Consider the following 22,316-nt stretch of genomic DNA (forward strand, 5'->3'; position numbering starts at 1 on the left):
TATCTATAAGTGGCTATACAAAATTACACCAAAACCTCCTCCTACATGGCACACAACCTAGATATACTCCGCAATGTCAAACAAGTTAGGGCAAGACCACTACCATACAAAAATAACGGGAGTAAATACCTAAGCACCAGCAGCAGCAACCAACTCCCCAAACCAGCTCCCCTTGACCTCCCTCAAAACAACCGGATTCCCAACCTCCACAGCCACCCCGCGATCCATCACCACTACTCGATCAAAATCCATAATCATCTCTAGCCGATGGCTCACCGCGATAACCGTATACTGTGCAAACTGCTCCCGGATAATCACCTGCATAACTCGCTCCATTTCCCGGTCTACGCCGGAACTTACTTCGTCGAGGAGGAGAATTCCGCCTTGGTTTTTCCCAGAATTAGATGTATTGGGTGTAGGTGTTGAGTGCCTGCGCTGCCGGATCACGGCGCGGAGCACCGCCCGGCCCAGTGAGAAAAGCTGTCTCTGTCCTGCACTGAGTGTTCCTGCCGTGAGCGGGGCATTGAGACCATCCTTTCCTTCTTGGACGAAAGACCATAGTCGGACTGCTTCTAGGACTCGCTGGCATTCTGCTGGGGTAGCGGTATTTGATGGGTCGAGGTTCGCGCGGAAGGAAGTGCCGTCGGGGAGAAAGACGGGATCCTGGGGCACGGCAATAAGGCGTTGGCGGAGGGTCTCGCGGTGGATGCGGTTAAGTGGAATGTGATCGATAACGATTTGTTGTTTTTGAGCATTGTCTGAGGAAGGAGGAAGCGGATCAAGGAGTTTAAGCAGGAGAGCGAGGAAGCTGGATTTGCCGCTGCCTGTGCGCCCGCAAATAGCAATTTTCTCGCCGGGCTGGATGGTCAGGATAATGTCTTTTAGGGCAAGGGGTGGCTTGGCTTCGCCCGATTCCACATCAGCATCAGACTCAGGCACGGTGGTGGATTTATACCGAGCTGATACACCGCGCAACTCGACCAACCCACGATCCGGCCAACTGTCGTCAGGAATGATGTCCTCCTCTCCTGGTCCTTCGTGATCCTCAGGCTTAACGGTCTCGTTGAATGCTTTCAGTCGGGCTATTGCACCGATAGAAGTCTCCAGCGTGGTGTAGTGAACTACAATCCCAGAGAGACTCTCCCCGAAGCTCATAAGCGAGTACATCGATGCTCCGGCAAAGGCCGAGTTCGACTGTAGACGGACAGCAAGTGTCGTCAAGACAGCTGCAAGAACCATCACGACAAGGTTAAGGACCAGGTTCAGCCATTCTTGGATCATGAGGAGGAGATACGCGGCGCGTTGGCTGGAATCAACCAGGCGGGCGTTCTTTTGGATATCATCGGGGATAAATCCAAACGCTCTGAGCGTGGCGATTCCCTTCATCGTATGAATGAAATGCGTGTATAGCGGACTTTTGGCTTCGAGGTCTAGCAGTCTTAGCTGCCGCGATGTGCGGAGGTAGTATTTTTGCACGAAGTAAAGTAATGCGCCCAGGATTGGGTAGCTGATTGCTAGGTAGACAGACGAGGTAAGCATGACAGCAGCTTGGCCAGCTGATTGGAACACGCAGAATAGGGTGTTGAGCGTTGCCTCTGGCAGCTCAGTATCGATCAGGTTGAGATCCTGGGAGAATAGGTTCGCGATAACCCCGGTATCTGTGTTGCTGAAGAAGGAGAGGGGTGCACAAATCAGCGTGCGTAGGATTTGCTGATGTAGACTGGCGCCTGCTTTCTTGACAGAGATAATCCATAGTGTGATTCCTAGAAGGAGCAGAGATATTATGGCACAGATTTGGAGGAGCGCATAAATCCCGGCGTAGTAGGAGTTGGCATGGGCCGGATGATCTGACTCGGTGTTGTCGCTCCAATACGTGAGCCCTAGATTCTTCAGGTTAGTTCATTGTCTCCATTGAGGATAAATGCGCTGGGGACGCACAAACGGTCGGGTAATTGGTGAAAAGACCCCAGAGGGCCGCAAATAACAAACTACATCCTGCCACAAACCAACCCATGCTTTTGATATAGATTTTACAAACGGTGGTGTCGCCTACCTGCCGGGCTGCGGTCACTGCTGGGGCAATTAGCACCGACGATGGCGTTCTATTAACAGTGGCCGCAGGTTCAAGGTTCTTCTCCTCGCCAGCTCTTATCTCACCAGCTTCAGGGCAAGGGCCAGGCTCGTTAACAACATCTTTGCTGCCTTCCTTGAGTCCCACCTCCAGCCGCTGAACATAGCCCGGGCGCGTCGACAGAGCATCAAAAGTGCCTTGCTTTGCAACGGTTCCATTTTCAAGGACAATGATGTGGTCTGCAATGGGAAGATATCTAACGCTATGCGTGCACAGAACAACCGTCGATCCCCGTTGTCTCAGTAGACCATTCGGTCCAAAGACCTGCCGAAAGACCTGCTCCTCAGTATCGGCATCCAGACCGCTAAACACATCATCGAGGACCAGCAAGTTCGAAGGCAGGTAGAGCGCTCGCGCAAGAGATAGGCGCTGCTTCTGCCCACCGGAAAGTGCGACGCCATCAGACCCGATGTTTGTCTGGTCTCCCTGGGATAGGGTTGCGAGATCAAAGCGCAGGGCAGTGGCCTCAATGACTTGGTCATAACGCTCCGGATCGAAGGGAGAAAATCCGATAATGTTTTCCTTGATTGTACCGTTCCAGAGAAAGGCAGTTTGTTCGCAGAACCCGATGTGGCGGGAAGAAGTGCTTGTCATGACACTGCCTTTGCTGGAGGGAATCTCGCCCAAAAGGGCCTTGCAAAAAGTTGATTTGCCTGAGCCGACAGGGCCAACAACCATTGTCAAGCATGAGGCAGGGATACGAGTATTGATATCGTGCAGGACAAACTCATCCGCTTTCCATCCAAAGTTAGCGTCTCGAATGGTAATATGATCTTTAGAGTCCAGATTTAGCTGCTCTAAACCCTTTTCTGTGATCCTCTGGCCTTTAGCCATCGGCTGTCGGTAGTCTTGACGAGGCTCTTGTTCCAAAAATGCCTGGATTCGCCCTAAACAGGCCAACCCCGAAACCAGCTGGGGAATTGACTGAAAAAGCTGCGACAGCGGCTGAGTCAACAGAGTCAGGAACGAGAGACTGGTGAACATGGTCGAAGCATTCAGCGCGTTCTGTGCAAATGCAAAGGTCAGGGGAGGGCTGATCAACTGAGGTATGAAAGCGAAAATTGCAGCAATGATCATGATCCTGCGGAACTTGGCCCCAGCGGCAAGTTCATTGACGCGTAGCTGTTGCACGTACTCGGCCACGGGAGCAGTCAGACCGGACATCTTGAGTGACTTCATACTGGATATCACGGTGGCTGTTAGACCAACCCGTTTCTGGACTCCGGACATCCAGGCTCGTTGTGAGTCGCCGGTGAACATGACCAGGAACCCTATACCAACAAAGCAGACCACCACGACCCCCATGGAGGCAATGAAAGCGACACCAAGTTGCCGATACAGCATCCAGGCAGCAAGGCCCGCTTGGATCACGCTCGCCCATGTCTCGTGCACGGAGCGGAGACCCATTCTGATGCGCTCCATATCTGTGCTCATAAGTGTCAGCGCAGTACTATCATCGCTTGATCCTAGTCGGGCTCTTGTGGCGGCTATATATGTCTCGGTGACAAGTATAGAGCGTACCATCGTACGTAGTCGGTGATGGTAGTACCTAGTTTCTGCATGAGTCTCTGATTATATACCTAAAATCACATCTACGTACCAATATAAGGCATAGGAAATCCCAATACCAGAGTAGATGATTACGGCAGCGCCGATCAGCCCATAACCAACATTAGAATCTGGCTCCGAATGAGAAAGATGCTTGATGAGACTCTCGATGAAAAGAGGCTGGCAGAAGTAGAAGGCAATCAAGGCCGCCCGGGCTGGAATCGGCAGGAGCAGCGGCGCCCACAATGTGCGCACCAGCACCTTGAGAAGGCCGAATTTGTCTCCTTTTAGCTTGGAGTAATCCATCTTCTTTGCAAAAACTCCGTGTAGGGCTTGTGCGTCGAACGTGCTATCAAGGGGGTAAAGGCTGTCGAGTGTGAAGATATGTCCATATCCAGCCATGAAAAGTTTGTTAAGCCAGAAGAAGACCCCAAGCGACAGAATCCCACTCGTCTCTTCAGGACTGTGCTTTTTTGCGTCCCAGGTCACCCATTTGGCCTTCTGGCAGGCCTCTAATAAAAAGATGGCTGTCTTCAGCCCAACTGATGCGCAGAATATACCGCTATATGTGGTCTCAGAGCTCTGGTCTGAAGACAGAAATTGGGTCCTTGCTCGGGCGATATCTAGGAGAAGGGTGAGGACCAGGTAACTGTTAAGCAGCGTTGATGGTCTAGGGCTACGGCTGTGATCCACGGTACTCACCGTCAGCATCAACAGGGCCGATATAAGCTGAAGGACAGATGAAGCGATAAACATGCGGCTAATCTGAAAGGACCCGAGCGCGGCCAGTATAAGAAGAGAAAGCTCCAATCCAGCATAGATTATAATAGCACCCTAAGCAGTCAGTAAACAGAATCCATACAATAGAAGAGGGCATACTGTTTTGATGAATTGCAAGCCCGGCGCATTCACCACGACAGGCTTGCGTACCCGCGCCAGAGTTCGCCATAACGATAATGGAATGAACAAGACAGAAGGGATAATTGAGAAAAAGAGGCTCTCGAATTGGAGATTAAAGTCAAATTGCGCTCGGTTGAGATGGAGCATGCTCCCTTCATTAGAGGTGAAGGGCATCTTGGCTCAGAGGCTCCCGCCAAAAAGAGTCCCTACTTGCCGGGAAAAGATTAGGGAGGGAAAGGCCCAGATCAAAAGAAACAAAGACGAAGGGTTATCTGATGGGTGCAGTCATTAGCCCACACGCTACGTGGTATAAGCCCCAATGACCAGGGTAAGAAATGGCTTATCTCGCGCCATATCGGGCCAACCCGACAAGGCGATGTTACCTTCCCAAGCGCTTGCTCGATGGCTAGGCTCCCTATTACCTAGCTAAGCTTGGAAATTAAAGAACCATACTGCCGATTAACCGGCTTCGGTCTCAAATGTCAGCCGCAGTATGAATGTGGGTTGAGTTTCAGAGTATGTTCATCGCCCATTGTATCATAGCCCTAACCGCGTCTGGACTAATGCTTATATCGTATGCCGCCCACCTTAACGTTTGTCGAGTGAGTGATTCCTGCTAGTCTTCGATTTTCGCTTGGCAATCAAGCTGGGGGCGTGGTGGGGTTACATTAGTGTTTGGAATTGGCACGCTGGAGATATTGAGTCTGGAGACGCTGGAGGTGTTTGGAAATTGGGCGGCGGATGGGCTGATCCAGTTGCATGCGGCGCAGGGTTATTGATTTGGAGAGATCATTATATCCCTTACGGTTCTCACATCGTTCAGGAGCAACTAATATCACAATGATTACATAAATAATATCTTGCAAGCTAAATTGGGCAACTAGCATGCCCTAGGTATAACTTTGCTTGGGTACATAGTTGCATGCCTGAGGTATATGGCGTCTAGCGCTGCCCGTCCAAGCAGCTTCACCTCCCTAGCACAAGTCCTTCCCCGATTGATGCCGAAAAAATAACTCTAATTTTGGCGCATAGCTGCGTTAGTGATATATTCTCTGCTATTTTTCCTCATTATTCTCCTTACTGTGGAGACGAGGTAACCGTAGCCAGAAAGAAATATATATTTTCCGAACATCATTACGCCGTGAAAAGCTTGAACGCGCCCAAGCGACTTGCAGCAAGAAAAACACAAACAGGGTATCTCACATCATGACAGGCCCTTCGGCGGGAAGGTTGAGGCTTGTTTCCCTCCCTCTTTCGTTAACCGAACGAACTTCAACGGGCTCAATCCAGACCAGTGTCCGTTCCACCTCTTGAGCGCACTGACAACGTCCTCCTCGGTCAAGTCCGGCATCCAGAACCCCGTCTTGAACTCTTTGTTCTCGGCCTCTGTCCGTTGCAACAGCGCCTCCTCCCTCTTGCTCGGCGGGCGACCTTTCCTCCGCTCACTCTGTAATTGTTCGATCTCAGGAACGCTGCGGTTGATGTATCTACATCAGACAAGGTCAGTACATGTTTTTCTGGATAGAAATATATGGCACGACGAACCTTGCGACTAGGTCAGGTAATTCATTCTCGGAAAGTGATGTTACACCCTCGGAAATCGATTCTTGGAGGTAGCTGATGCGGTCCACTAGAAGCCGGACATTAGATACTATTTCGATGTGTACAATGAGATCGGAGAACTAGTACCGTAAGACTGCCTATTTCTCGCCATAGTGGCTGAAATTCGAGCGACTCGATCATCTCTTGTACCGGCCCTCCGCAATTGCTTTGCGTCTCTGCTGTTTTCATGCATAGCATCCACGGCATGTCCCCTCTTTTTGTTGATGTGCTTCTGCACCTTCGTAAATGATTTCGGCATGATGAAGCGACTAGGAGAGAATAGCGAAATGTGTTGTAATTGGGTATCTTGAGTTTTCACTTCGCATGTCGCTCGTCGGGGAATTTTCTTTTTTGGCAGGCAGAATACAAGAGCGGTGAAGGTGGGACAGTGAGCCGCCTCGAGGCAGCCAATCATCGGCGTAGGCTGCCATCGCGTCCTTCCGCGCGTTTTGGGGAGGGACGAGAGAGGCAGTCGATCTCAAGCATTCCATCCTTGTTGTCGGGGCCGTTGCTTGTCTGATGCTCGCCTGGGTGGATTCTCCGCTCTTTGTTCCCACCGCAAGACGTGAACCTCACGTCTCCCACCCTCCCTTCACCCTCTTTCCTTCAAAACGACTACTCCACGGATGCCGCCCTTGATTCTGTAGTCAATACAAGGTCTATCCCGTCCGTCGAGGGTGTCCACGATGGGCATTAAAGGTGATTTATCATCTTTGTCAAGCCTTGAATTTGCGTTGCGCACTAACTCTTCCCAGGACTCCATGGCCTCCTCAAATCGATCCAGAAACCTTGCCACCTGAAGAAATTCACGGGCCAGACCCTCGGAGTCGACGTATATGGGTGGTTACATCGCGGTACAGTGGCCTGTGCTGTGGACTTGGTCCTAGGGAAGCCAACCACAAAGTGAGTTGTTATACTATGTGGCACCCTTTTGTATGCGCGTCACTAATAGACATCAAGGCACATCGATTTCGTCCTGGGCCGCGTTCGCATGCTTCTCTTCTTCGGTGTGAAGCCGTATCTAGTCTTCGATGGCGACAATTTGCCGAGCAAAGCCGGTACCGAGCAGGACCGACATCAGAGGCGGAAAGAGAGCAAGTCCCTGGGTATGGAGCTCTTTCGCAAAGGACGAACTGCAGAGGCGTATCAGGAATTCCAGAAAGCGGTGGACGTGACGCCTCTCATGGCGCGTCAGTTGATCGAAGAGTTGAAGAAACTGGACGTTCAATATGTGGTTGCCCCATACGAAGCCGACGCACAGCTTGTATATCTGGAAAAGCATGGCTTGATCGACGGCATCATCTCTGAAGACTCTGACTTGCTTGTGTTTGGCGCTAAACGTCTTCTGTCAAAGCTTGATCAGCACGGAGACATGATCGAGATCAACCGCGCTGACTTTACTGCTTGCCGAGAAGTCAGCTTTGTCGGCTGGACAGACGCTGAGTTCAGACGCATGTGCATTTTGAGTGGTTGTGACTACCTGCCTAACATCGCGCGCGTTGGGCTGAAGACTGCTTACCGGAGTATTCGAAAACACAAGGATGTGGAAAAAGCGCTTCGGATGCTTCGATTCGAGGGCCAGTACAGTGTTCCGCCGGACTATCTTCAGAGCTTCAGGCAAGCCGAGCTTACATTCCTGTATCAGAGAGTCTTCTGCCCAAAGGCTGGGAAGCTGGTCACCCTGACACCTCCAGATGATGGCATGAACTTGGACGAATTTCCGTTCATTGGCGCTGACACGGAGCCTGAGACAGCAGTGGGAGTTGCGTCTGGTGACTTGGATCCGACCTCAAAAGAGCCTCTCACCCTGAAGCTACCGGATGAAAACAAGACGCCACAGGGAAAACCGGTCCCTTCATTAATGCGACGACAAACTATCAGCTCCCATTCCGATCTGAAACCATCCAAGCCGATAAATTCATTCTTCACCCCAAAGCGTACTCCGCTTGCCGAGCTGGATCCAAACAGTCTCACGCCGTCGCCAAGCCAACAACGACTGCTTCAACGGCATGCAAACAATTCTTGGGAAGCTTCTCCTGCACCGTCTGGAGTATCCGGCGCTAGATCTGCTCCTGCCAATGGTTTCACTGCTCGGGTGTCAAGTCCGCTTGTGAGAAGTGCGGAGCGCTCTTCATTCCTCGCGCGCGCCTCGAAGACATCGGCTCTCCAACCTACTAAGCGTCAAAGGCTCTGCTCCGAGACAGATGAGGCGAGCCCGGTCAATACACCAGATTGCCGCAGTCGCTTCTTCTCTACTACCTCGACTGATAATACCCCGAGCGGTGGGCAGAAGCTGAACCGAACCAAGAAATCGCGCAAGTCTACGTTGGACGTCTTTTCTGATGACATGGCTGAGGACATCATGTCGCAGATCCCCGACCCAAGCCAGGCCGAGAGCAAATCACAAGACGGATCCGCGTCAAGTGAGAAGAAGACGAAGGACACTGACAGCAACTCACCGATAGCGGATGACGATCAGCTACCCGAAAATACTGCTACGCCTTCGGATTCCATAAGCGCTGACACAGAACCTCGCGTCTTCAACCAGGTTCTCGACTTCCATGTCAGACGGCAAAATTCCGCAATTCTTTCGAAATACACCTTCAAAGCCAGCACCGGAGACAATGGGCCTGAGTCTCACCAGTCGCGTAAGAATGAGTACAGACAAGGATCGGTACAGAGGGTAGGCTTGGGAACATCCCCTCAACCCAAACGCTTGACACCTCTTCAACGTTTGGGTCAGAACGCTTTGGCTAGATCACGATCGCTGAACAGCATTCCAGCGTCCCCGTCGATATGGAGATCGCCGAGTCGATTCGAGAACACCTCTAGCACTAGTCCTAGTGGTTCTAATTCTCTGGCTAGTCTAGCCTCCCAAGGGAGTGAGGACCACATTATCCCCGACAGCGAGGAAGAAGACGATGGCGAACTCGGCGACAATTCGGAAACTCAACCTCGGGCTCCCGCGTTGGATCTGAAGCGATTCTCTTTTGCGGCCCAATAGAGCATACCTTGTTGGCATATTCTAGCACCATTGTGCATTGGAGTTTGGATGAGTTATTGATTGGTCGGGTTGGTGTTTGGGTTACTACTTAATTTGCGGTGTATTGGGTACATATAATACTTTAACATTGGGACTATACCACAGGAATACAATACAATCATTGAAACCATACCAGAGACGAGACCTGCAGAGTCGACGAGACGACGACCAATTTTAAGATTGGCTAAGTATAGAAACGGGGGAGCCCACGTGTTAGCCTGATCGGGGAAGGTGAGATCTGCGGCTCGATCTGCCGGGTCTGACTTGGAACAGCAGGCGGTGAGGGTGGTTACCGGGGAACCAGGGCGAGTAAACAACAGCGTTGGTCCAGCCTCTCCATTTCTCCAGTGACTAGTGTGGACCTTCCAGTTGTATACCGTCAGATGGCCCAGCCACCACACTATTCTTGCTGGTGACGATCTCTCGTTTACGCAAAAACTCCGGTGGCAGGAAAAATACTCGGTAGCTTTGGGTTGCAATTGTGGACTTGTCCAGATACGATCTCTCTCCCTCTCTCCATCTTCTTCCCACTCACTGAACCACTCTCAACCACATCCCCGTCTAGACCATTGTCGTTCCAACTGAGACTTTGGCCGACGGTTGTCTTGTCTTTTATTCACTCAGGTCTCTCTAACATTGTGCATTGTCCAGGTACTCTCGTCCTTCTCTTCGAGATAACGTCCGTACATTCTTTCAATCGAGTATCACCATTCCTCCCATCTCGATTGCCCGCGCCGCATTCCTCGCCGGATACTGTGACATTCCTTTGACGGGTCGCTGTCGTGTGCTTTGGGGAACAGGTACTCAGGACTCGACATTCGAGGTTGACGAGTGCTAGGATTGCTTCGTCAGGCTGTACGAGAGCGGGCGCTGCTGCTAGGCAGGGTGTCTAGGATTTAAGGTACTCCTTCTCGGGGCCCGAGAAGTGAGTCTGCGGAAGGAAGGATAGCATAAAGGAAAAGAGCTTGGGACACAAGCCATTGCACATCAAAGATGGCGCGATTCGGAGGCTTTGCCCGTAAGTGTCCTGCTTCTTCGCATGGGATTGTTACTAGAATCAGCTAACAATGGAATCTAGGGTTCATTCCGATGATCGGATACCACCATGTGCTCATGCTTATTATCGCTGTTGTGATTATTCTACTCTGTGAGTGTCTCTAAGAAATGCAACAAACGAGCGGCATCTAACCTATCTTTAGCACTCTTACTTGCGGGATGTTCCTCGTCATCGCCCCAAATACCGTCCATCTTCCTCATCTCTATGTACTATGAGAGATACGACCCGGTGTTTAATCTGGCCCAGGTTGATCCTGGAGTTGTGACGGCAATGGCAAACATTGTGGGTGGTGCTCAGCTGGAGGTTCGCGTTGGCTATTTTGGCATTTGTGTCCAGCCAGACGATGGATCGTACATTTGCAACAACAACGCCACTGCTCTAGCCGAAATTCTCACCCTGGATCAAGACCCGCTCAATTTAGTGTGGGTTGCATCGACGTTCAAGGATGCAGTCGTCTTTCCATACCTTATGTGAGTTCGCAAGATTCTCCACCGCTTGCTTCGTTTACTGATCCTTTCTAGCATCATCGCCGTTATCCTCGCCTTCTTCTGCTTTATCGTCCTGGCAACCTTCCCTGGATGGCACGAGGAGGTCGACCCTAGCGGATCGGAGGTGGAAGTGAAACCGTTCCCGTCTCGCCCCGTCTCGCAGGTCGCCCTTGCGTTGATCTTCGTTGCTGCAGTGTTTGTGCTCGTGTCGGTGCTATGGCAACACACAGCATCGGTTGGTGCAAGTACGATAGCGCAAGATCTAGGAAATGGCAGCGTGAAAAGTGGAGTCGGCACTTCCGCCATGGTCCTTGGTTGGTTCGGCTTCGCCTTGATGGTGGTCGTGACGATAGGTTTGCTCGTCATGATTCTCAACCTGCGTCTACTGAGGCAGTTGACGGACGAGGAGACCTAATCGGCAACGTTTTGATCTTATGTTTATTGATTTTTTCCTTTGTTCACCTCTCAACTTGATGCACAAACAATACCCCTTTTACACGACACCTACACACGATTACTACGAACGCCGCATGACATGAATAATACTACGAGAGAAGATGCTCAGATCGGCTCGAACTACGACCCTTTCCCCGACCTATCACCGCACGATCCAATGCATGTTTGAATTTCTGCTATTTACTCGCCATATATCGCACCTGTACAGTCCCGCGACTTATGTTTATTTTCCGATCATCGGTTACATGCATCTTCTGTGTTGTATAAAGAGTTCTTCTGAGATCTTTTGCTGTTTACATTTTGTTACGACTGTTAGGACCTGGATTTACTGGGATTGGTTTGGATTTTTATGGATTGATATGATAACAGGACGGATTTGGTTATGGATATGGATCACTTACATATATGGGATACATGCAATAAATGATACTATTAAGAATGGATGAATCTATAAACTTACTTTATCCATCTAGTCTGTAGATTTACTCTTCAGTAAATGCGGCTTAGATCTTGATGATCTTCCGAGCCTTGAATTTCACAACAATACGCCCACTTCAGACTGACTGAGAGGGAAGTACAGCAAGGGCGAACAGTTGAACAGCGTGGCCAACTCCTCCTTTCGCACTCAACTATCAAAGCATGAATATCTTTATCTGGAGAACAATAGAGCCTGCAGCGCCCTAATGCAGTAGCGAGGGTCGTCCTCGCCGGGTGCCCTCGTGCCTTCTGCTGCCCTCCTGTCCACTCCAGGTCGCACCTTCCCTATTAAGTCCAGCGCGGCGTATATTGCCTAAGGTATGAGTCTGGAAGAGGAAGGAAGGTGCGACCCTTGGTCGGCGTTAGACCGGAGATGAATACATAAATTGTAGGCTTTACGGAGTAGATAGTTGAGAATTTACCAGGTAGCTTTGATATACACATGAACACAGCACGGATAATGATATTAGTGCGCAACGCAAATCATCTGACGTGAAAGTGCACAGAGGCCGTGACAAGAGCTATTGCCTAGGTAGGGAATTTTGTTGCATAGTACAGACAGGAAACGCCGATTCGGAGGCAGACATGATGACACCGACACCTAGGGAAGTAACAAAATTCAGAAGCTAATAGTTCATGACCGGATTACCACCCGAACTTGGACCCGGTTTCTCGTCGTAGCTGCCGCCACCTTCGTGGCCTGAATGGTCATCAAGAGATCTGTACCCTCCCGGAGGACCTGCGTTATGGGGGCGGCCTCTCCCACGACCGCCTCCGCGAGAATTTGGATATGCTCCTCTCCCTCTTTGCCCTGCGCCACGGCCTCGACCGCGGAATCCACCGCGACGATGTCCATCATCGTGGTTATGGCGGTTATTACCACCGCGGTAGGTTTGGTGTCGGCCTTGAGGACCATCTGGGTTACTCTGCCCCGGGTAAAGAATCTCATCGTCTCGCTCCTGCTGATGCCGCCTCTTACTAGAGCGGTTCATGAACTGGGCTTCTGAGTCGCCGTGACCATCTTCTTCGATGCGGAGGACAACCTTTTCACCGACGACGCTCTCGATTGAGAGTGCTTTGTCATGCGGGACGGGATGCCAATTGTGGATCTTTGAAGCGTCGATCGGACGCGCGCCCTTGCGGATTGCAAGAATCACGTAGGGAACTCTGTTCTCCGTGTGGTATTTCTCTGTGTTGGGAACTGGCTGCAGTCTAGCGGCCCAGATGCGGTTCTCGAAGACACCTGTGCCGGTGACGACCCAGTTTAGCTTCTTGCCCATGCCGCCGACTTTGTCTAGAATTTGACGGGTTGCGGGGCGGGGTGCGATGAGGATACTGTTAGCCATGTATTTGAGGTCATTTGATTCTGCTAGGCCGTGTGGTAGTAACGGGTTTAGCAGCTGCTTGATGAGGCGGTCGGAGTCCGCGTTTGGAATGAGATAGCCTGTGAAATAGGTGGTACGCTTGATGCATAGACGGCCATAGGGTGATTTGGTCGCGTTCAGCGCTGGATTGCGTGTAGCAGTATTGTGGGAGTTGATCATACGCTGCACTTCGGCAGCCTCGATTACGGGGGTTAGGTACTTAGAGCCTTCATATACCTGGACGACTTCCGCCGTGATTGGTTTCCGTGACCCAGGGACGTCTGAATCCTGGAAGTTGCGGTTCAGCTTCTCAAAGTAATCGCGGAAGCCCTTTACACTGTGAGGTATCAGATCAAAAACACGCACAGGGCAGGATATGTCTCTGCTTCAACTCACTGCTTTGGCCGATCTTCATAAACCCGAATCTCGTCAGTTTGGTCATATGTAAGAACGATATCCGAAAGGAAATTCTGCTTGAAGTCCATTGTAGACGCGAAGCGCTGGCCATTCGGTCCGACCTCAGGCTTCAAGCATATCAAGTCAAATTCGAGATTCCTGCTCTCAACCATGCGCTTGACGATTTCTGAAAAATTGGCCTCGCCGCGACCGGTTAGGAGCACTGTTACAGCGTCCTTCTGCTTCATGCTCAGCTCAACCAGTTGTACCTATATTTCATCAGTCCACATCCCCGCAGCGTGTGTTTATAGCTCGCACAATCCGTTCGTTCCACCAGCCTTTCCAGGCGCGGGGCTCTTCCTTCTCTAAGCCGTCACCGGTGGCAGCTAGAAGGTTTGCGTCGTGCCACCATCCGCCGTTCGCAAAGCTCTCGTAGGCTTGTAGAAACCCTATACTCTGGCCATTCCATAATTGAGGGTTCGGGAGGGGGCTCAGGAACACTGGTCGAGGTTTCTTAGCCGGAGAAGCTCGAGGTCACGGAGCATCGGGAGCCTTACATGTGTTGTCGAAGTCATACACGTGAATAGCCTTCGGTTGCGACGCAGCTAGACGGTAGACATAAATTTAGTTGGCAAGCTTTACAGAATCGAAAGATACCGAGTGGAACTTACCGGGCAGCTCTCTGTTGATAATCGACCAGCGCCTTAGACCGGTAATAGTCCGCGACGCAGTCTGGTCCAAGTAGCTGTTCGGTGCACCTCCGCCTCGCGCCATTTTGTATCTCTCGGCGATGACTGCCCTTGCAGAACGTTTGATCATAGTCCGAAGGGCATGATAGCACCTGTGCGTGTGCAATGATTTATGTTGCGGTCAAGCTCGTGGGGTTCAGAAAGGCGAGTCTGGGGAGCTTCCGAAAAAGTTGCGGCGCCGGCAACGTGACCCGCTCCGAGGGAATGTTGTCACTCCCACCTCATTTTTCTCATCCTTTCATGACACTCCGCTGCTGGACATTTTCACTATCGCAACTACCAACTGATGACCAATGATGCCGACATCCAGCAGCAGATTCTACAACGCACGCTCCAAGAAGTGACCCAGGAGCAACATCAGGACGATGTCGCGGATCCTTGCGTCATCTGCCTCGAGCCCATCTCCGAGCCTGCTATCGCGGTCTCCTGCAACCATGCCAACTTTGACTTTCTTTGTCTGGTGAATTGGCTGGAGCAGCGCCGGAACTGTCCTCTATGTATGAACCCTTTACTGTCATTCTCTCGAGTGCCTCATTTCTCACACGTTCCCAGGCAAGAGTGACGTATCCTCGGTCAAATATGACCTGGAGAACCCCGACGGCGCAAAGATCTACCAGCTCCCCGATCTCCCTCCCCCGGACGCAAAGTCTACAGGACATATTCACCCACATGGTCGGCTACCTCACCGGACCTCCCATCGGCCGCGACGCCATCAATCGCCACCGCGACAGACCCCAGACGACCCTATCCTCCGCAGACAACATATCTACCGCAACCGTCTCTATTCCCTGCGCGTCGGCTCAAACCGCCTATCGCAGTACCGCGAATTCACACCGGACATGTTCAATCGTGATGAAGAGCTAGTCTCGCGCGCCCGCAAATGGATCCGGCGAGAACTGAGGGTCTTTGAGTTTCTCCAGCCAGATCCGCAATCTGATTCAGCTTCCTCTTCTATGAGCCGACCAGGTCAGCAGCGGTTAGAAAACCGTCGTGGCAACAACGCCGAGTTTCTGCTCGAGTATATCATCGCCATTCTCCGGACGGTCGATATCAAGGGCTCCGCGGGACAAGCCGAGGAACTTCTGCGGGACTTTTTGGGCCGGGACAACGCCTCGCTGTTTCTGCACGAACTGCAGGCTTGGTTGAGGAGCCCGTTCATCTCGCTGGAGGACTGGGATCGGAATGTTCAGTATGAAGATGCAGATCCAGCTCGCCCGAACCTATCGGCTAGCCAGCGGACGTCCACTCCCATCTACAGAGGTCGCGGGCGTGGCCGTGGCCGGGGCCGAATTGATAAACCGCGATATCATCGTGAGCCGCGCCGTCGAGATAGGTCATCCCAGGCGCTTGCAAGGAGAGTACAGCATGCGCGGGACCGCTATGTACCGGACTAGACCATTACGCCATGTGTATACATAGACAGACATGTACTATAGACAAGACGAAATGCGGAACGATTTCTAACGCTAAAAATGGTATCTATACATGCCGCTGGTAATGTAGAAATGAAATGATAACACAGCAATGCAACGCCAAAACATATATCCATGTACTTGACCTCTATTACCTCCTCCGAAACCTCCCAAACCCGCGCCCACCACCCCTCCCACCCCTCCGAATCTTCAAAGACCGGTAATTCGCATGCGAGTGCGCATTCGCGTTGATCTTGCGCTCTCGCTCGGCGGGTTGTTTTTTGTTTTCTTTGCCGAGCGGTTTCTCTTCTTTCTCCCCCTTGGGAGCTTGTTTTGTTGTGCCGCGATTGTCGCCTATGGCCTCTTTCATCTTCTCGGAGAAACTCTTTGTTCGGCCTAGGCCTAGGCGTTTTGGTTTTGTGTTGCTGGAGCCGTATTCGGGGTCACTGTCGGAGTCGTTGTCGGAGGGGGGTTCGGATATGGAGTGCAGGGAGTGGGTGTCCCAATCGTCGTCCTCGTCTTTCTCTGGCCCGGACGGGTCTGTGGGTGCGTTGATCTGTGTTTCGGCGATGGCTAGGAGGTCGTCTTCGTCTCCGTACTCGTCGTCACTGGCGTTCTTATTCTGGGTAGATGCTTGCTGAGACCGGGATTGGGGCTGAGGTTTCGACTGAGACTGAGACTGCGATCTCGTAGCAGCCGGTGCCGGTTTAGGCGCAACAACAGGCCTCATCTTAACCAGCCTCGTCGTCCTCTTCTGTCCCTTCTTTTTGAACGTGCGCGTATTGTTTTCACCGCCCATCTGGCTATCAGGGACGCCGACATCACCGCCTGGTCCGAAAGCCTCATTCTCCATCTCGCGGAGGACATCCAGTTCATCGTCCATTCGTTCCTCTTCCATATCTCGTAGACCTTGGACGATTTGCGATAGACCGCGGCCGGGGAAAAGAGGCGGTTTCCGGACGGGGATGGGACTTAACCCTGTTGTATTGACCATGTTATTGAGATTTGATGTTGAGCGGCGGAGGAAAGAGGGTGTTTCAAGGGTTGGATTTGAGTCGTTCTCATGCCCTGTCGCTCGTAGCGGACTCTGTATTGGGTTCTGGACGGCGTTGTTGGGGCCGTTCCTCTGCTCATCCTCCACGATAGAACTATACCGCCATGCCGTCGGTGTCGCGAACAGCGCAGAAAGCATATACTTCTTCCCCGAAGACGCAGGCGTCCTTTCACCTCTCCCCATATCCTCCTCCTCCTGGTCCTCCCCTTCATCCTCCTCAACAATCGTGTCCATCCCCATACTCATAGTCTTCCTCTTCTTCGAGGGTGTAACCGCATCCATACCCTTGATACTCGCAATCCTAGCAGCCGAAGGCGTCGCTGTACTTCCGCCAGATTCAGAAAGGAGGTCGAATAACCCGAGTGCCTTTCCGTCCCGTTGCGGTGTCGGACCGATAGCTGTCTTTAAAGGAGAAGAGGACTGTTGCATATGTGTGGAGGGACTGAAGAGCCGCCGGAGGACAGAGGGGGAGTCGTAGGGGTCTACGTCTGCGGGGTGGGAAGTCCGGGTCTTGGAGGGTGTTTGAAAGATATTGGATGTTTGTTTGCGGGGGGTTGATGCGGTTTGATCGGGGCCATTTGGCGAGGAGTGCTTTCGTTTCCTGGAGCGTTCGTGGTCGTCGAAGAGTTTTGATTTTGTTTGTGACTTCTCCGGTTTCGATTCTTGCGCCTTGAGTCGCGAGTACTCTTTATATTTTGCCGCTACAGTAAGAACAAAATCAGCCCAATTTCTCCGCAGTAAATGGTTTCAATACGCGCAAAGAGACATACCAATCTCAGGATTATTCTTAATATCAGCCCGACCAGCCCTTCTTCCATCGTTGGCAGCGGCAAAGGCCCTCTCCCATTCCTTCAGTTCCGCGCGCAGGGCGGTCGCGTGGGATGCGATTTCGGGGGCGGCGACGGTGGCCATTATTGCATGCCGATTGTATACTGGGAGAGTATATGTGATTTGGGTATGTGGAAGTAGTCAATGCAAGAAAGCGTGGAGTGGCGCGATAAAGTTGTGGGTTGGACGGTTGATCGCGTGGAAATCAATTAACGCGGGTTGCGCTGGTGGGCGTGACGTAGCGCGTCGCAGGAGTCCACCGGTCCTCTACACCAGCCCTGGCCACAATACGGGCAAGCTCGGTTTAATCCCAGAGTAAACAAAAGAAAGCTATCCAATTCAATTCCCAGTTCCAGGTATTGACTTTCTCGGGAATTTCCTGGGGCGCGCAGCTGGTATCGGTCCCTGGTCGAGCTGAAGCTTCCTACCCGTGAACCGCAGGTAGGCCTACTATATGCTCTATGAACGTATAGCTGCTACGTGCTGTCTGATATTATCCCAAGATGTTAATTAGTCAAGACCCTCTAAAGTAGATTTACGCCCGAATCTAACTCGTCAGTAAACATCCAGCTCATCGGGTCCAGATCGTAGAGATTCAGGAGGGCATCCGATGTCTGAAATCTCGTCAGCTGAGGAATGAACAGCCATTAAGCACCACACTTACCGCAGAGCCCCAATTCCCAGCTAAATTTGGTGGCGTCATATCTGGAACTTCGACTGGTGTTTCCGTCTCCTGCTCTTCGGCCGCCGCGACCCGTTCCAGTATCGGCATGCAGTCCTTCTCGACGTTCGCTGCAGCCTCGGCCAGCAGCTCTGCGATCTGTTCAGTATCCATACCGCGCACCATGCCTTGGAACTGCGCTATTATCAGGCTCATGAGAAGATAACCCTTGACGCTTGTTGCGCCAGCAGTGATTACTTTCAGGCACCAGGGCTTTACCTCTTCCAGCACGGATACCAGGTCTGGTCGTAGGGGAGCAGGGCAGAGACTATCCTCTTGCAATTGGGCTCGCAGCTCGACCGAGATGACGAAGGCGGCATGCATGGTGGCCGTTTGATAGAAGCCTGAGCTACATGTTGTCAATCTTGTCAGACCGTGATCATTAAATGCAGAGATATTGCTTGACTGGTCAGGAGACTGCTGGCTTGCAGCTCCCCAGAGCCTTAGAGATGAGTCGACTGCGGTCTTCTGCGAATAGGTGTAGGCCTTTCCGTGTGCTGGGCCAAAATAAGGAATGTGAAGTGCCGAAAAGTAGCGTTGCATAAGGAAGTCGATGTGCAGCATCTCACATTGAAAAGACGAAGATGAGCCACTAGAGCCGGTACACTTTCTTACCGTTTGGCCGAGCTCTCTGTAGGCTGCTCGCAGCTCGGCGTCGACCTGTAAGGTCTTTTTATAAGACGCAACGGAAGCGAGATCGTTCAGATGCCTGATGACGACCAGACGTTGAGGCAGAGTTCTGCGGAAGGCTATTGCGAGAGACATTTGGGTCATGTCCCCTTCTGGCTTTGGTATGGGCTCTTCAGCCTCGAGCTGTTCATCGTCAAAGTTGCCTGGCGGAGCTGTATCGAAATCGTTAAGCGATAATAATGGAGGACCCCCATATGTCAAGCTGGATTGAAGGTTTATCTCAACGATCGTGTTCCATAATCGTCGGTGCATTTCAGCAGCGAACACTGTTCGTTTCGGGAGGTGCATCGGGTCTCGATGAAGACCCATGTACATTGCTTTCCTCAGCAGAGCACCAGTCGAGACCCATGTTGGATCTCCGTCGACTCCAACTCTTTCCTGTGCTAGTAATAGCAGCAGATTCGTTTGCATTGCTTGGGTGTTCAGTCTGCCTTTATGCTTTGGTCCTGAGATCCAGATTTGGGCCTCGTGAACCCACCGTATAGCTGAGCTCCGCAATGAGAAGTGGTCATCGTATGTAACTGCGCCAATAGCAAGCACAAGTTTGAGCTGAGTTACAAAGTTGAAATTCTTGTCTGCTCCAGACACCCAAAACTCCTCATAGTCTTTGCAGAAGGTGGGTATATGCAGTATACGGGTGAGTGATTCGGTGGTTCGGAAATATTGGTGGATCAGCCCGTCGCAGATTATTCGAGACGGTAACTGAGATATCAGTGGTGACGGCCATGATACTGCCCGTCGCGCTTTGATACGCCGTGCGATGCGTTTACATTTCTCTAATCCCAGCCAGAGATCAGCCGGCCACTGTCGTACATACGGCTCGAAAGTTTTGAAGAAGTCACGAAGCTTGTGTTTGATCAGTATACAGCTTACTATCAGACTCTGGCAGAAACTCACTTCCTCAGCAATACTAACAGCCCAATGACTCTGGCCAAACATTCTACCCTTCATAAGCAGTCCGTTTGCGACAAGTTCATCGTCGGCCTCGTCCCTCTTATAATGCAGATGAAGAGGTCCGCTGACGCGAGAGTCCGTTGACAGGATTTCAACATCTTCATATGACTCTTGAACAGGCCTCAAATTTGCATCAACCAATTGATCTTCCAGCTGCTTGATTCTGTGCCTTAACCTTGTCGCCTCGGTATCTAAGACTGATCGGTCGCTGGTAGAGTTGATGGATGATGTCGGTTGATTTGAGATGGCACCAGAGTGCGATCCCTGTGACTCAGGCGTGGAATACTGCCCAGGCCATGGTTTTGAAGATTCTGCATCCTCATAGTCACAAGCTGCAGTCCTGAAGCGTACACAATTGTTGCATGGCTTTTCCCGGTTGCATCGGATCTTGCGTCTGCGACAGGAAACGCACGAGACTTTTGGCCGTCTGCGCTTCTTGCCTGGTCCTTCGATGACTCCCTCCATTTCGATAAAGGCTTTTTATGTGAAGAGGTAGAAGAATTCGAGGTTGAGGAAAGGTGACGACGGAGGATGATGGGACCGTGATGCCGATGCCCCGCGTTATCTCCGTCGGTGTTCCAAAACCGGAAGGAAAGAGCCGATGCCGCCCCGGCAGCCCTAGTCAGTAGTAAATAGTGTTGATAGGTAAAATGAACATGCTTTGCTAAGTCTATAAGAATATTCTATGCTGCAGGGTATCCGATACAGTAAACAATGGCTCGCTTCCCATCTATACTTCACCAGCTCGTCAACCCCTTCAGCCGGTCAAATCCCCCCCTCAACTGGGTATCAGGATGCACCACCTTCCCTTCTAGAAGCGTGTACTTGACTATTCCTTCGCAGTGTTCAGGCCGTACCCTCGCCAGCCAAATCATCTGCTGCTCTTTCTTCCGATAGACGAGCACATTCGCGGAGAACTTATGGCCCCCAACGTGGGAGACAAAGAAGATCCCCACACCACCAGGCCGCTCGTCGTCGGCATCACGGTTGAGGCCAAGTGGGCGGAGTTGTCGCTCAAGTTCACGCTTGATCAACGGCGCTGTAATACCGCATCGTGCGTCACGGCGTTTATGTGAGCAGAGGAGCACAACATAGTCGTACTCGCAAGGTCGGATTTTGATGTGAGAGTTTGTTATCTGAGTGATAGGTCCTTTAGGGTTCTGCGATAAGGGAGCATCGATGTAGCTGCTGATAACCTCGCTGACATCACTATTTTGAATGGAGTCGACGAATGTGAATGACGGCAATAGTAAGACGCTCGTTCCTTCTTTAGACTCGCCCCCACTCTCATCCTCTGGGGACCTCAAATTGGAGGCAGAGATCATCATGCGCTGTCAGTTGTCAGCAGGGATCCGTTGGCAAGTGCAATTCTGGAGACTTACGCCATGCTTTGATCCAGAAGCCTTGTCAAACGCCTCCATTAAGCTCCCGCTTTCCTTCTCGATATGGTCCTTCCAGTCGGTTTTGCCTGTTGCGACGAGAACATGCGTGTGGAACTGCTTGATGTGGCCATATAGGGGCATTGACGTTTCAACCTTCACCTTGGCCGGATAACTTATTGTGCAGTCTGCGCAGTCCTTTTTGCAGTCCGGACCGTCTACTTTGGCGTCGACGGTCGGGAATATGTAGTCATTACGCTGGAGACCGGTTTTTGAGAGGAATGAGCGAAGCATGTTGATTCTTCTCTCCTGAAAACGCTGCTAATGGATAGGTGACTGTAGACAGGAAGTTTCGTAATCAATTTAAGAATATTTGTCAATAGCTTGAAGGGAGGTCAGCAGCTATAAATCGTCAAAGGACTCGGGGATGGCGCTAAGCCCGAATATCCCGAGGGTTATGTCCGAGACAGCATCAGCCAAGACAAGACGTCAGGGGCCATTGTCTCTGCCTATTTTGGGTACCTTTGACGGAGATGTATTGCCACACAATGATTGCGAATAACGTGTGAGACTATCATAGGTAGGTACATTCTTGACTGTCAAATAAAGCTTGGCTGTCTTGGTGGGTCGTCAAGCATGCCAGGACGGGAGTTTGGCAGCTTGGGCTTCTTGACTACCATGGTCCACAAGGGTACAAGCACGTGGAGAGTATGAAATGGTTCTAGGGTCTTAACTCCGATATTTTTATCCTATCTACTTCTAATATATGCGACATGATAGGTTACTGTCACTTCATCAGATAAGTATCGAACAGCGGAACACTGAACACGAAGAAAAAATATATAGTTGACATGCTGGGTAACTTGTTACCAAATACTGGAACATATTCCAACCAAAGGGGGCCATTTGATCTTCAAGGAACATCTTTCGCAACTCCGGTACTTTTACATCTCTACTCTTATATCAGTCCCTATGTTTCTATACTTATCTAGTATCAGTGCCTTTCTGCCCACCCACCGCTTTCGCTTTTGGGTGCGCCACGCTTTCTTCGTAACCACGCATTCTTC

At 51.3% G+C, this 22,316-nt stretch overlaps 9 protein-coding genes across 9 annotated transcripts; 3 read left to right on the forward strand and 6 right to left on the reverse strand.

Annotated features, from left to right (window-relative positions):
• Nucleotides 1-129: 129 nt before the first annotated feature.
• On the reverse strand, nt 130-4,789 carry BDV14DRAFT_211543 (putative ABC multidrug transporter; the record flags this gene model as incomplete). The annotated part of the gene is made up of 4 exons (XM_073776108.1): nt 4,559-4,789; nt 3,732-4,513; nt 1,939-3,680; nt 130-1,880 (listed from the first exon to the last, which is right to left on the reverse strand). Exons 1-4 carry the CDS (start codon nt 4,751-4,753, stop codon nt 130-132), a joined length of 4,470 nt encoding a protein of 1,489 aa, XP_073623764.1. The 5' UTR covers nt 4,754-4,789.
• Nucleotides 4,790-5,624: 835 nt separating this feature from the next.
• Nucleotides 5,625-6,511, reverse strand: BDV14DRAFT_137805 (translation machinery-associated protein 16). The gene is made up of 3 exons (XM_073766274.1): nt 6,269-6,511; nt 6,125-6,209; nt 5,625-6,066 (listed from the first exon to the last, which is right to left on the reverse strand). The coding sequence occupies exons 1-3, from the start codon at nt 6,438-6,440 to the stop codon at nt 5,784-5,786; spliced, it is 540 nt and encodes a 179-aa protein (XP_073623765.1). The 5' UTR covers nt 6,441-6,511; the 3' UTR covers nt 5,625-5,783.
• A 159-nt stretch (nt 6,512-6,670) lies between these two features.
• Nucleotides 6,671-9,358, forward strand: BDV14DRAFT_181942 (putative exonuclease). Its single transcript, XM_073770143.1, has 3 exons — nt 6,671-6,880; nt 6,937-7,084; nt 7,142-9,358. The coding sequence occupies exons 1-3, from the start codon at nt 6,868-6,870 to the stop codon at nt 9,183-9,185; spliced, it is 2,205 nt and encodes a 734-aa protein (XP_073623766.1). The 5' UTR covers nt 6,671-6,867; the 3' UTR covers nt 9,186-9,358.
• A 228-nt stretch (nt 9,359-9,586) lies between these two features.
• Nucleotides 9,587-11,669, forward strand: BDV14DRAFT_181944 (Fig1 domain-containing protein). The gene is made up of 4 exons (XM_073770144.1): nt 9,587-10,242; nt 10,303-10,371; nt 10,424-10,751; nt 10,803-11,669. The coding sequence occupies exons 1-4, from the start codon at nt 10,218-10,220 to the stop codon at nt 11,182-11,184; spliced, it is 804 nt and encodes a 267-aa protein (XP_073623767.1). The 5' UTR covers nt 9,587-10,217; the 3' UTR covers nt 11,185-11,669.
• Nucleotides 11,670-12,057: 388 nt separating this feature from the next.
• Nucleotides 12,058-14,353, reverse strand: BDV14DRAFT_181945 (rRNA 2'-O-methyltransferase fibrillarin-like protein). Its single transcript, XM_073770145.1, has 5 exons — nt 14,134-14,353; nt 14,020-14,067; nt 13,781-13,962; nt 13,463-13,731; nt 12,058-13,403 (listed from the first exon to the last, which is right to left on the reverse strand). Exons 1-5 carry the CDS (start codon nt 14,279-14,281, stop codon nt 12,329-12,331), a joined length of 1,722 nt encoding a protein of 573 aa, XP_073623768.1. The 5' UTR covers nt 14,282-14,353; the 3' UTR covers nt 12,058-12,328.
• An 80-nt stretch (nt 14,354-14,433) lies between these two features.
• BDV14DRAFT_137863 (RING finger domain protein) lies at nt 14,434-15,680 on the forward strand. Its single transcript, XM_073766275.1, has 2 exons — nt 14,434-14,708; nt 14,764-15,680. Exons 1-2 carry the CDS (start codon nt 14,498-14,500, stop codon nt 15,603-15,605), a joined length of 1,053 nt encoding a protein of 350 aa, XP_073623769.1. The 5' UTR covers nt 14,434-14,497; the 3' UTR covers nt 15,606-15,680.
• A 9-nt stretch (nt 15,681-15,689) lies between these two features.
• On the reverse strand, nt 15,690-17,693 carry sld2. Its single transcript, XM_073766276.1, has 2 exons — nt 17,448-17,693; nt 15,690-17,378 (listed from the first exon to the last, which is right to left on the reverse strand). The coding sequence occupies exons 1-2, from the start codon at nt 17,587-17,589 to the stop codon at nt 15,775-15,777; spliced, it is 1,746 nt and encodes a 581-aa protein (XP_073623770.1). The 5' UTR covers nt 17,590-17,693; the 3' UTR covers nt 15,690-15,774.
• Nucleotides 17,694-18,029: 336 nt separating this feature from the next.
• Nucleotides 18,030-20,335, reverse strand: BDV14DRAFT_204430 (uncharacterized protein; the record flags this gene model as incomplete). Its single annotated transcript, XM_073774523.1, has 3 exons — nt 18,030-18,119; nt 18,170-19,762; nt 19,814-20,335. The coding sequence occupies 3 exons, from the start codon at nt 20,333-20,335 to the stop codon at nt 18,030-18,032; spliced, it is 2,205 nt and encodes a 734-aa protein (XP_073623771.1).
• Nucleotides 20,336-20,524: 189 nt separating this feature from the next.
• On the reverse strand, nt 20,525-21,641 carry BDV14DRAFT_181951 (sucrase/ferredoxin-like domain-containing protein). Its single transcript, XM_073770146.1, has 2 exons — nt 21,253-21,641; nt 20,525-21,201 (listed from the first exon to the last, which is right to left on the reverse strand). The coding sequence occupies exons 1-2, from the start codon at nt 21,541-21,543 to the stop codon at nt 20,608-20,610; spliced, it is 885 nt and encodes a 294-aa protein (XP_073623772.1). The 5' UTR covers nt 21,544-21,641; the 3' UTR covers nt 20,525-20,607.
• Nucleotides 21,642-22,316: the final 675 nt, after the last annotated feature.

The sequence above is a fragment of the Aspergillus stella-maris genome (assembly GCF_047715825.1).
Source record: "Aspergillus stella-maris strain CBS 113639 unplaced genomic scaffold BDV14scaffold_74, whole genome shotgun sequence".
NCBI lineage: Eukaryota > Fungi > Ascomycota > Eurotiomycetes > Eurotiales > Aspergillaceae > Aspergillus > Aspergillus stella-maris.

Excerpts from the sequence above, each read along its gene's own strand:
- BDV14DRAFT_137805 (XM_073766274.1), bottom strand. The coding sequence starts at position 6,440 with ATGCCGAAATCATTTACGAAGGTGCAGAAGCACATCAACAAAAAGAGG. Across the intron at positions 6,210-6,268 it reads GAGAAATAGGCAGTCTTACG|TGGACCGCATCAGCTACCTC; the intron begins GTACTAGTTCTC and ends TCCGGCTTCTAG. Across the intron at positions 6,067-6,124 it reads TTACCTGACCTAGTCGCAAG|ATACATCAACCGCAGCGTTC; the intron begins GTTCGTCGTGCC and ends TGTCTGATGTAG.
- BDV14DRAFT_181942 (XM_073770143.1), top strand. Across the intron at positions 7,085-7,141 it reads CTAGGGAAGCCAACCACAAA|GCACATCGATTTCGTCCTGG; the intron begins GTGAGTTGTTAT and ends ATAGACATCAAG.
- BDV14DRAFT_181944 (XM_073770144.1), top strand. The coding sequence starts at position 10,218 with ATGGCGCGATTCGGAGGCTTTGCCC. Across the intron at positions 10,372-10,423 it reads TGTTGTGATTATTCTACTCT|CACTCTTACTTGCGGGATGT; the intron begins GTGAGTGTCTCT and ends ACCTATCTTTAG. Across the intron at positions 10,752-10,802 it reads GTCGTCTTTCCATACCTTAT|CATCATCGCCGTTATCCTCG; the intron begins GTGAGTTCGCAA and ends GATCCTTTCTAG.
- BDV14DRAFT_181945 (XM_073770145.1), bottom strand. The coding sequence starts at position 14,281 with ATGATCAAACGTTCTGCAAGGGCAGTCATCGCCGAGAGATACAAAATG. Across the intron at positions 13,963-14,019 it reads GTATGACTTCGACAACACAT|TGTTCCTGAGCCCCCTCCCG; the intron begins GTAAGGCTCCCG and ends AACCTCGACCAG. Across the intron at positions 13,404-13,462 it reads TATGAAGATCGGCCAAAGCA|TGTAAAGGGCTTCCGCGATT; the intron begins GTGAGTTGAAGC and ends GATACCTCACAG.
- BDV14DRAFT_137863 (XM_073766275.1), top strand. The coding sequence starts at position 14,498 with ATGACCAATGATGCCGACATCCAGCAGCAGATTCTACAACGCACGCTC. Across the intron at positions 14,709-14,763 it reads GCGCCGGAACTGTCCTCTAT|GCAAGAGTGACGTATCCTCG; the intron begins GTATGAACCCTT and ends ACACGTTCCCAG.
- sld2 (XM_073766276.1), bottom strand. The coding sequence starts at position 17,589 with ATGGCCACCGTCGCCGCCCCCGAAATCGCATCCCACGCGACCGCCCTG. Across the intron at positions 17,379-17,447 it reads TAAGAATAATCCTGAGATTG|CGGCAAAATATAAAGAGTAC; the intron begins GTATGTCTCTTT and ends TTCTTACTGTAG.
- BDV14DRAFT_181951 (XM_073770146.1), bottom strand. The coding sequence starts at position 21,543 with ATGCTTCGCTCATTCCTCTCAAAAACCGGTCTCCAGCGTAATGACTAC. Across the intron at positions 21,202-21,252 it reads CTTCTGGATCAAAGCATGGC|CGCATGATGATCTCTGCCTC; the intron begins GTAAGTCTCCAG and ends GACAACTGACAG.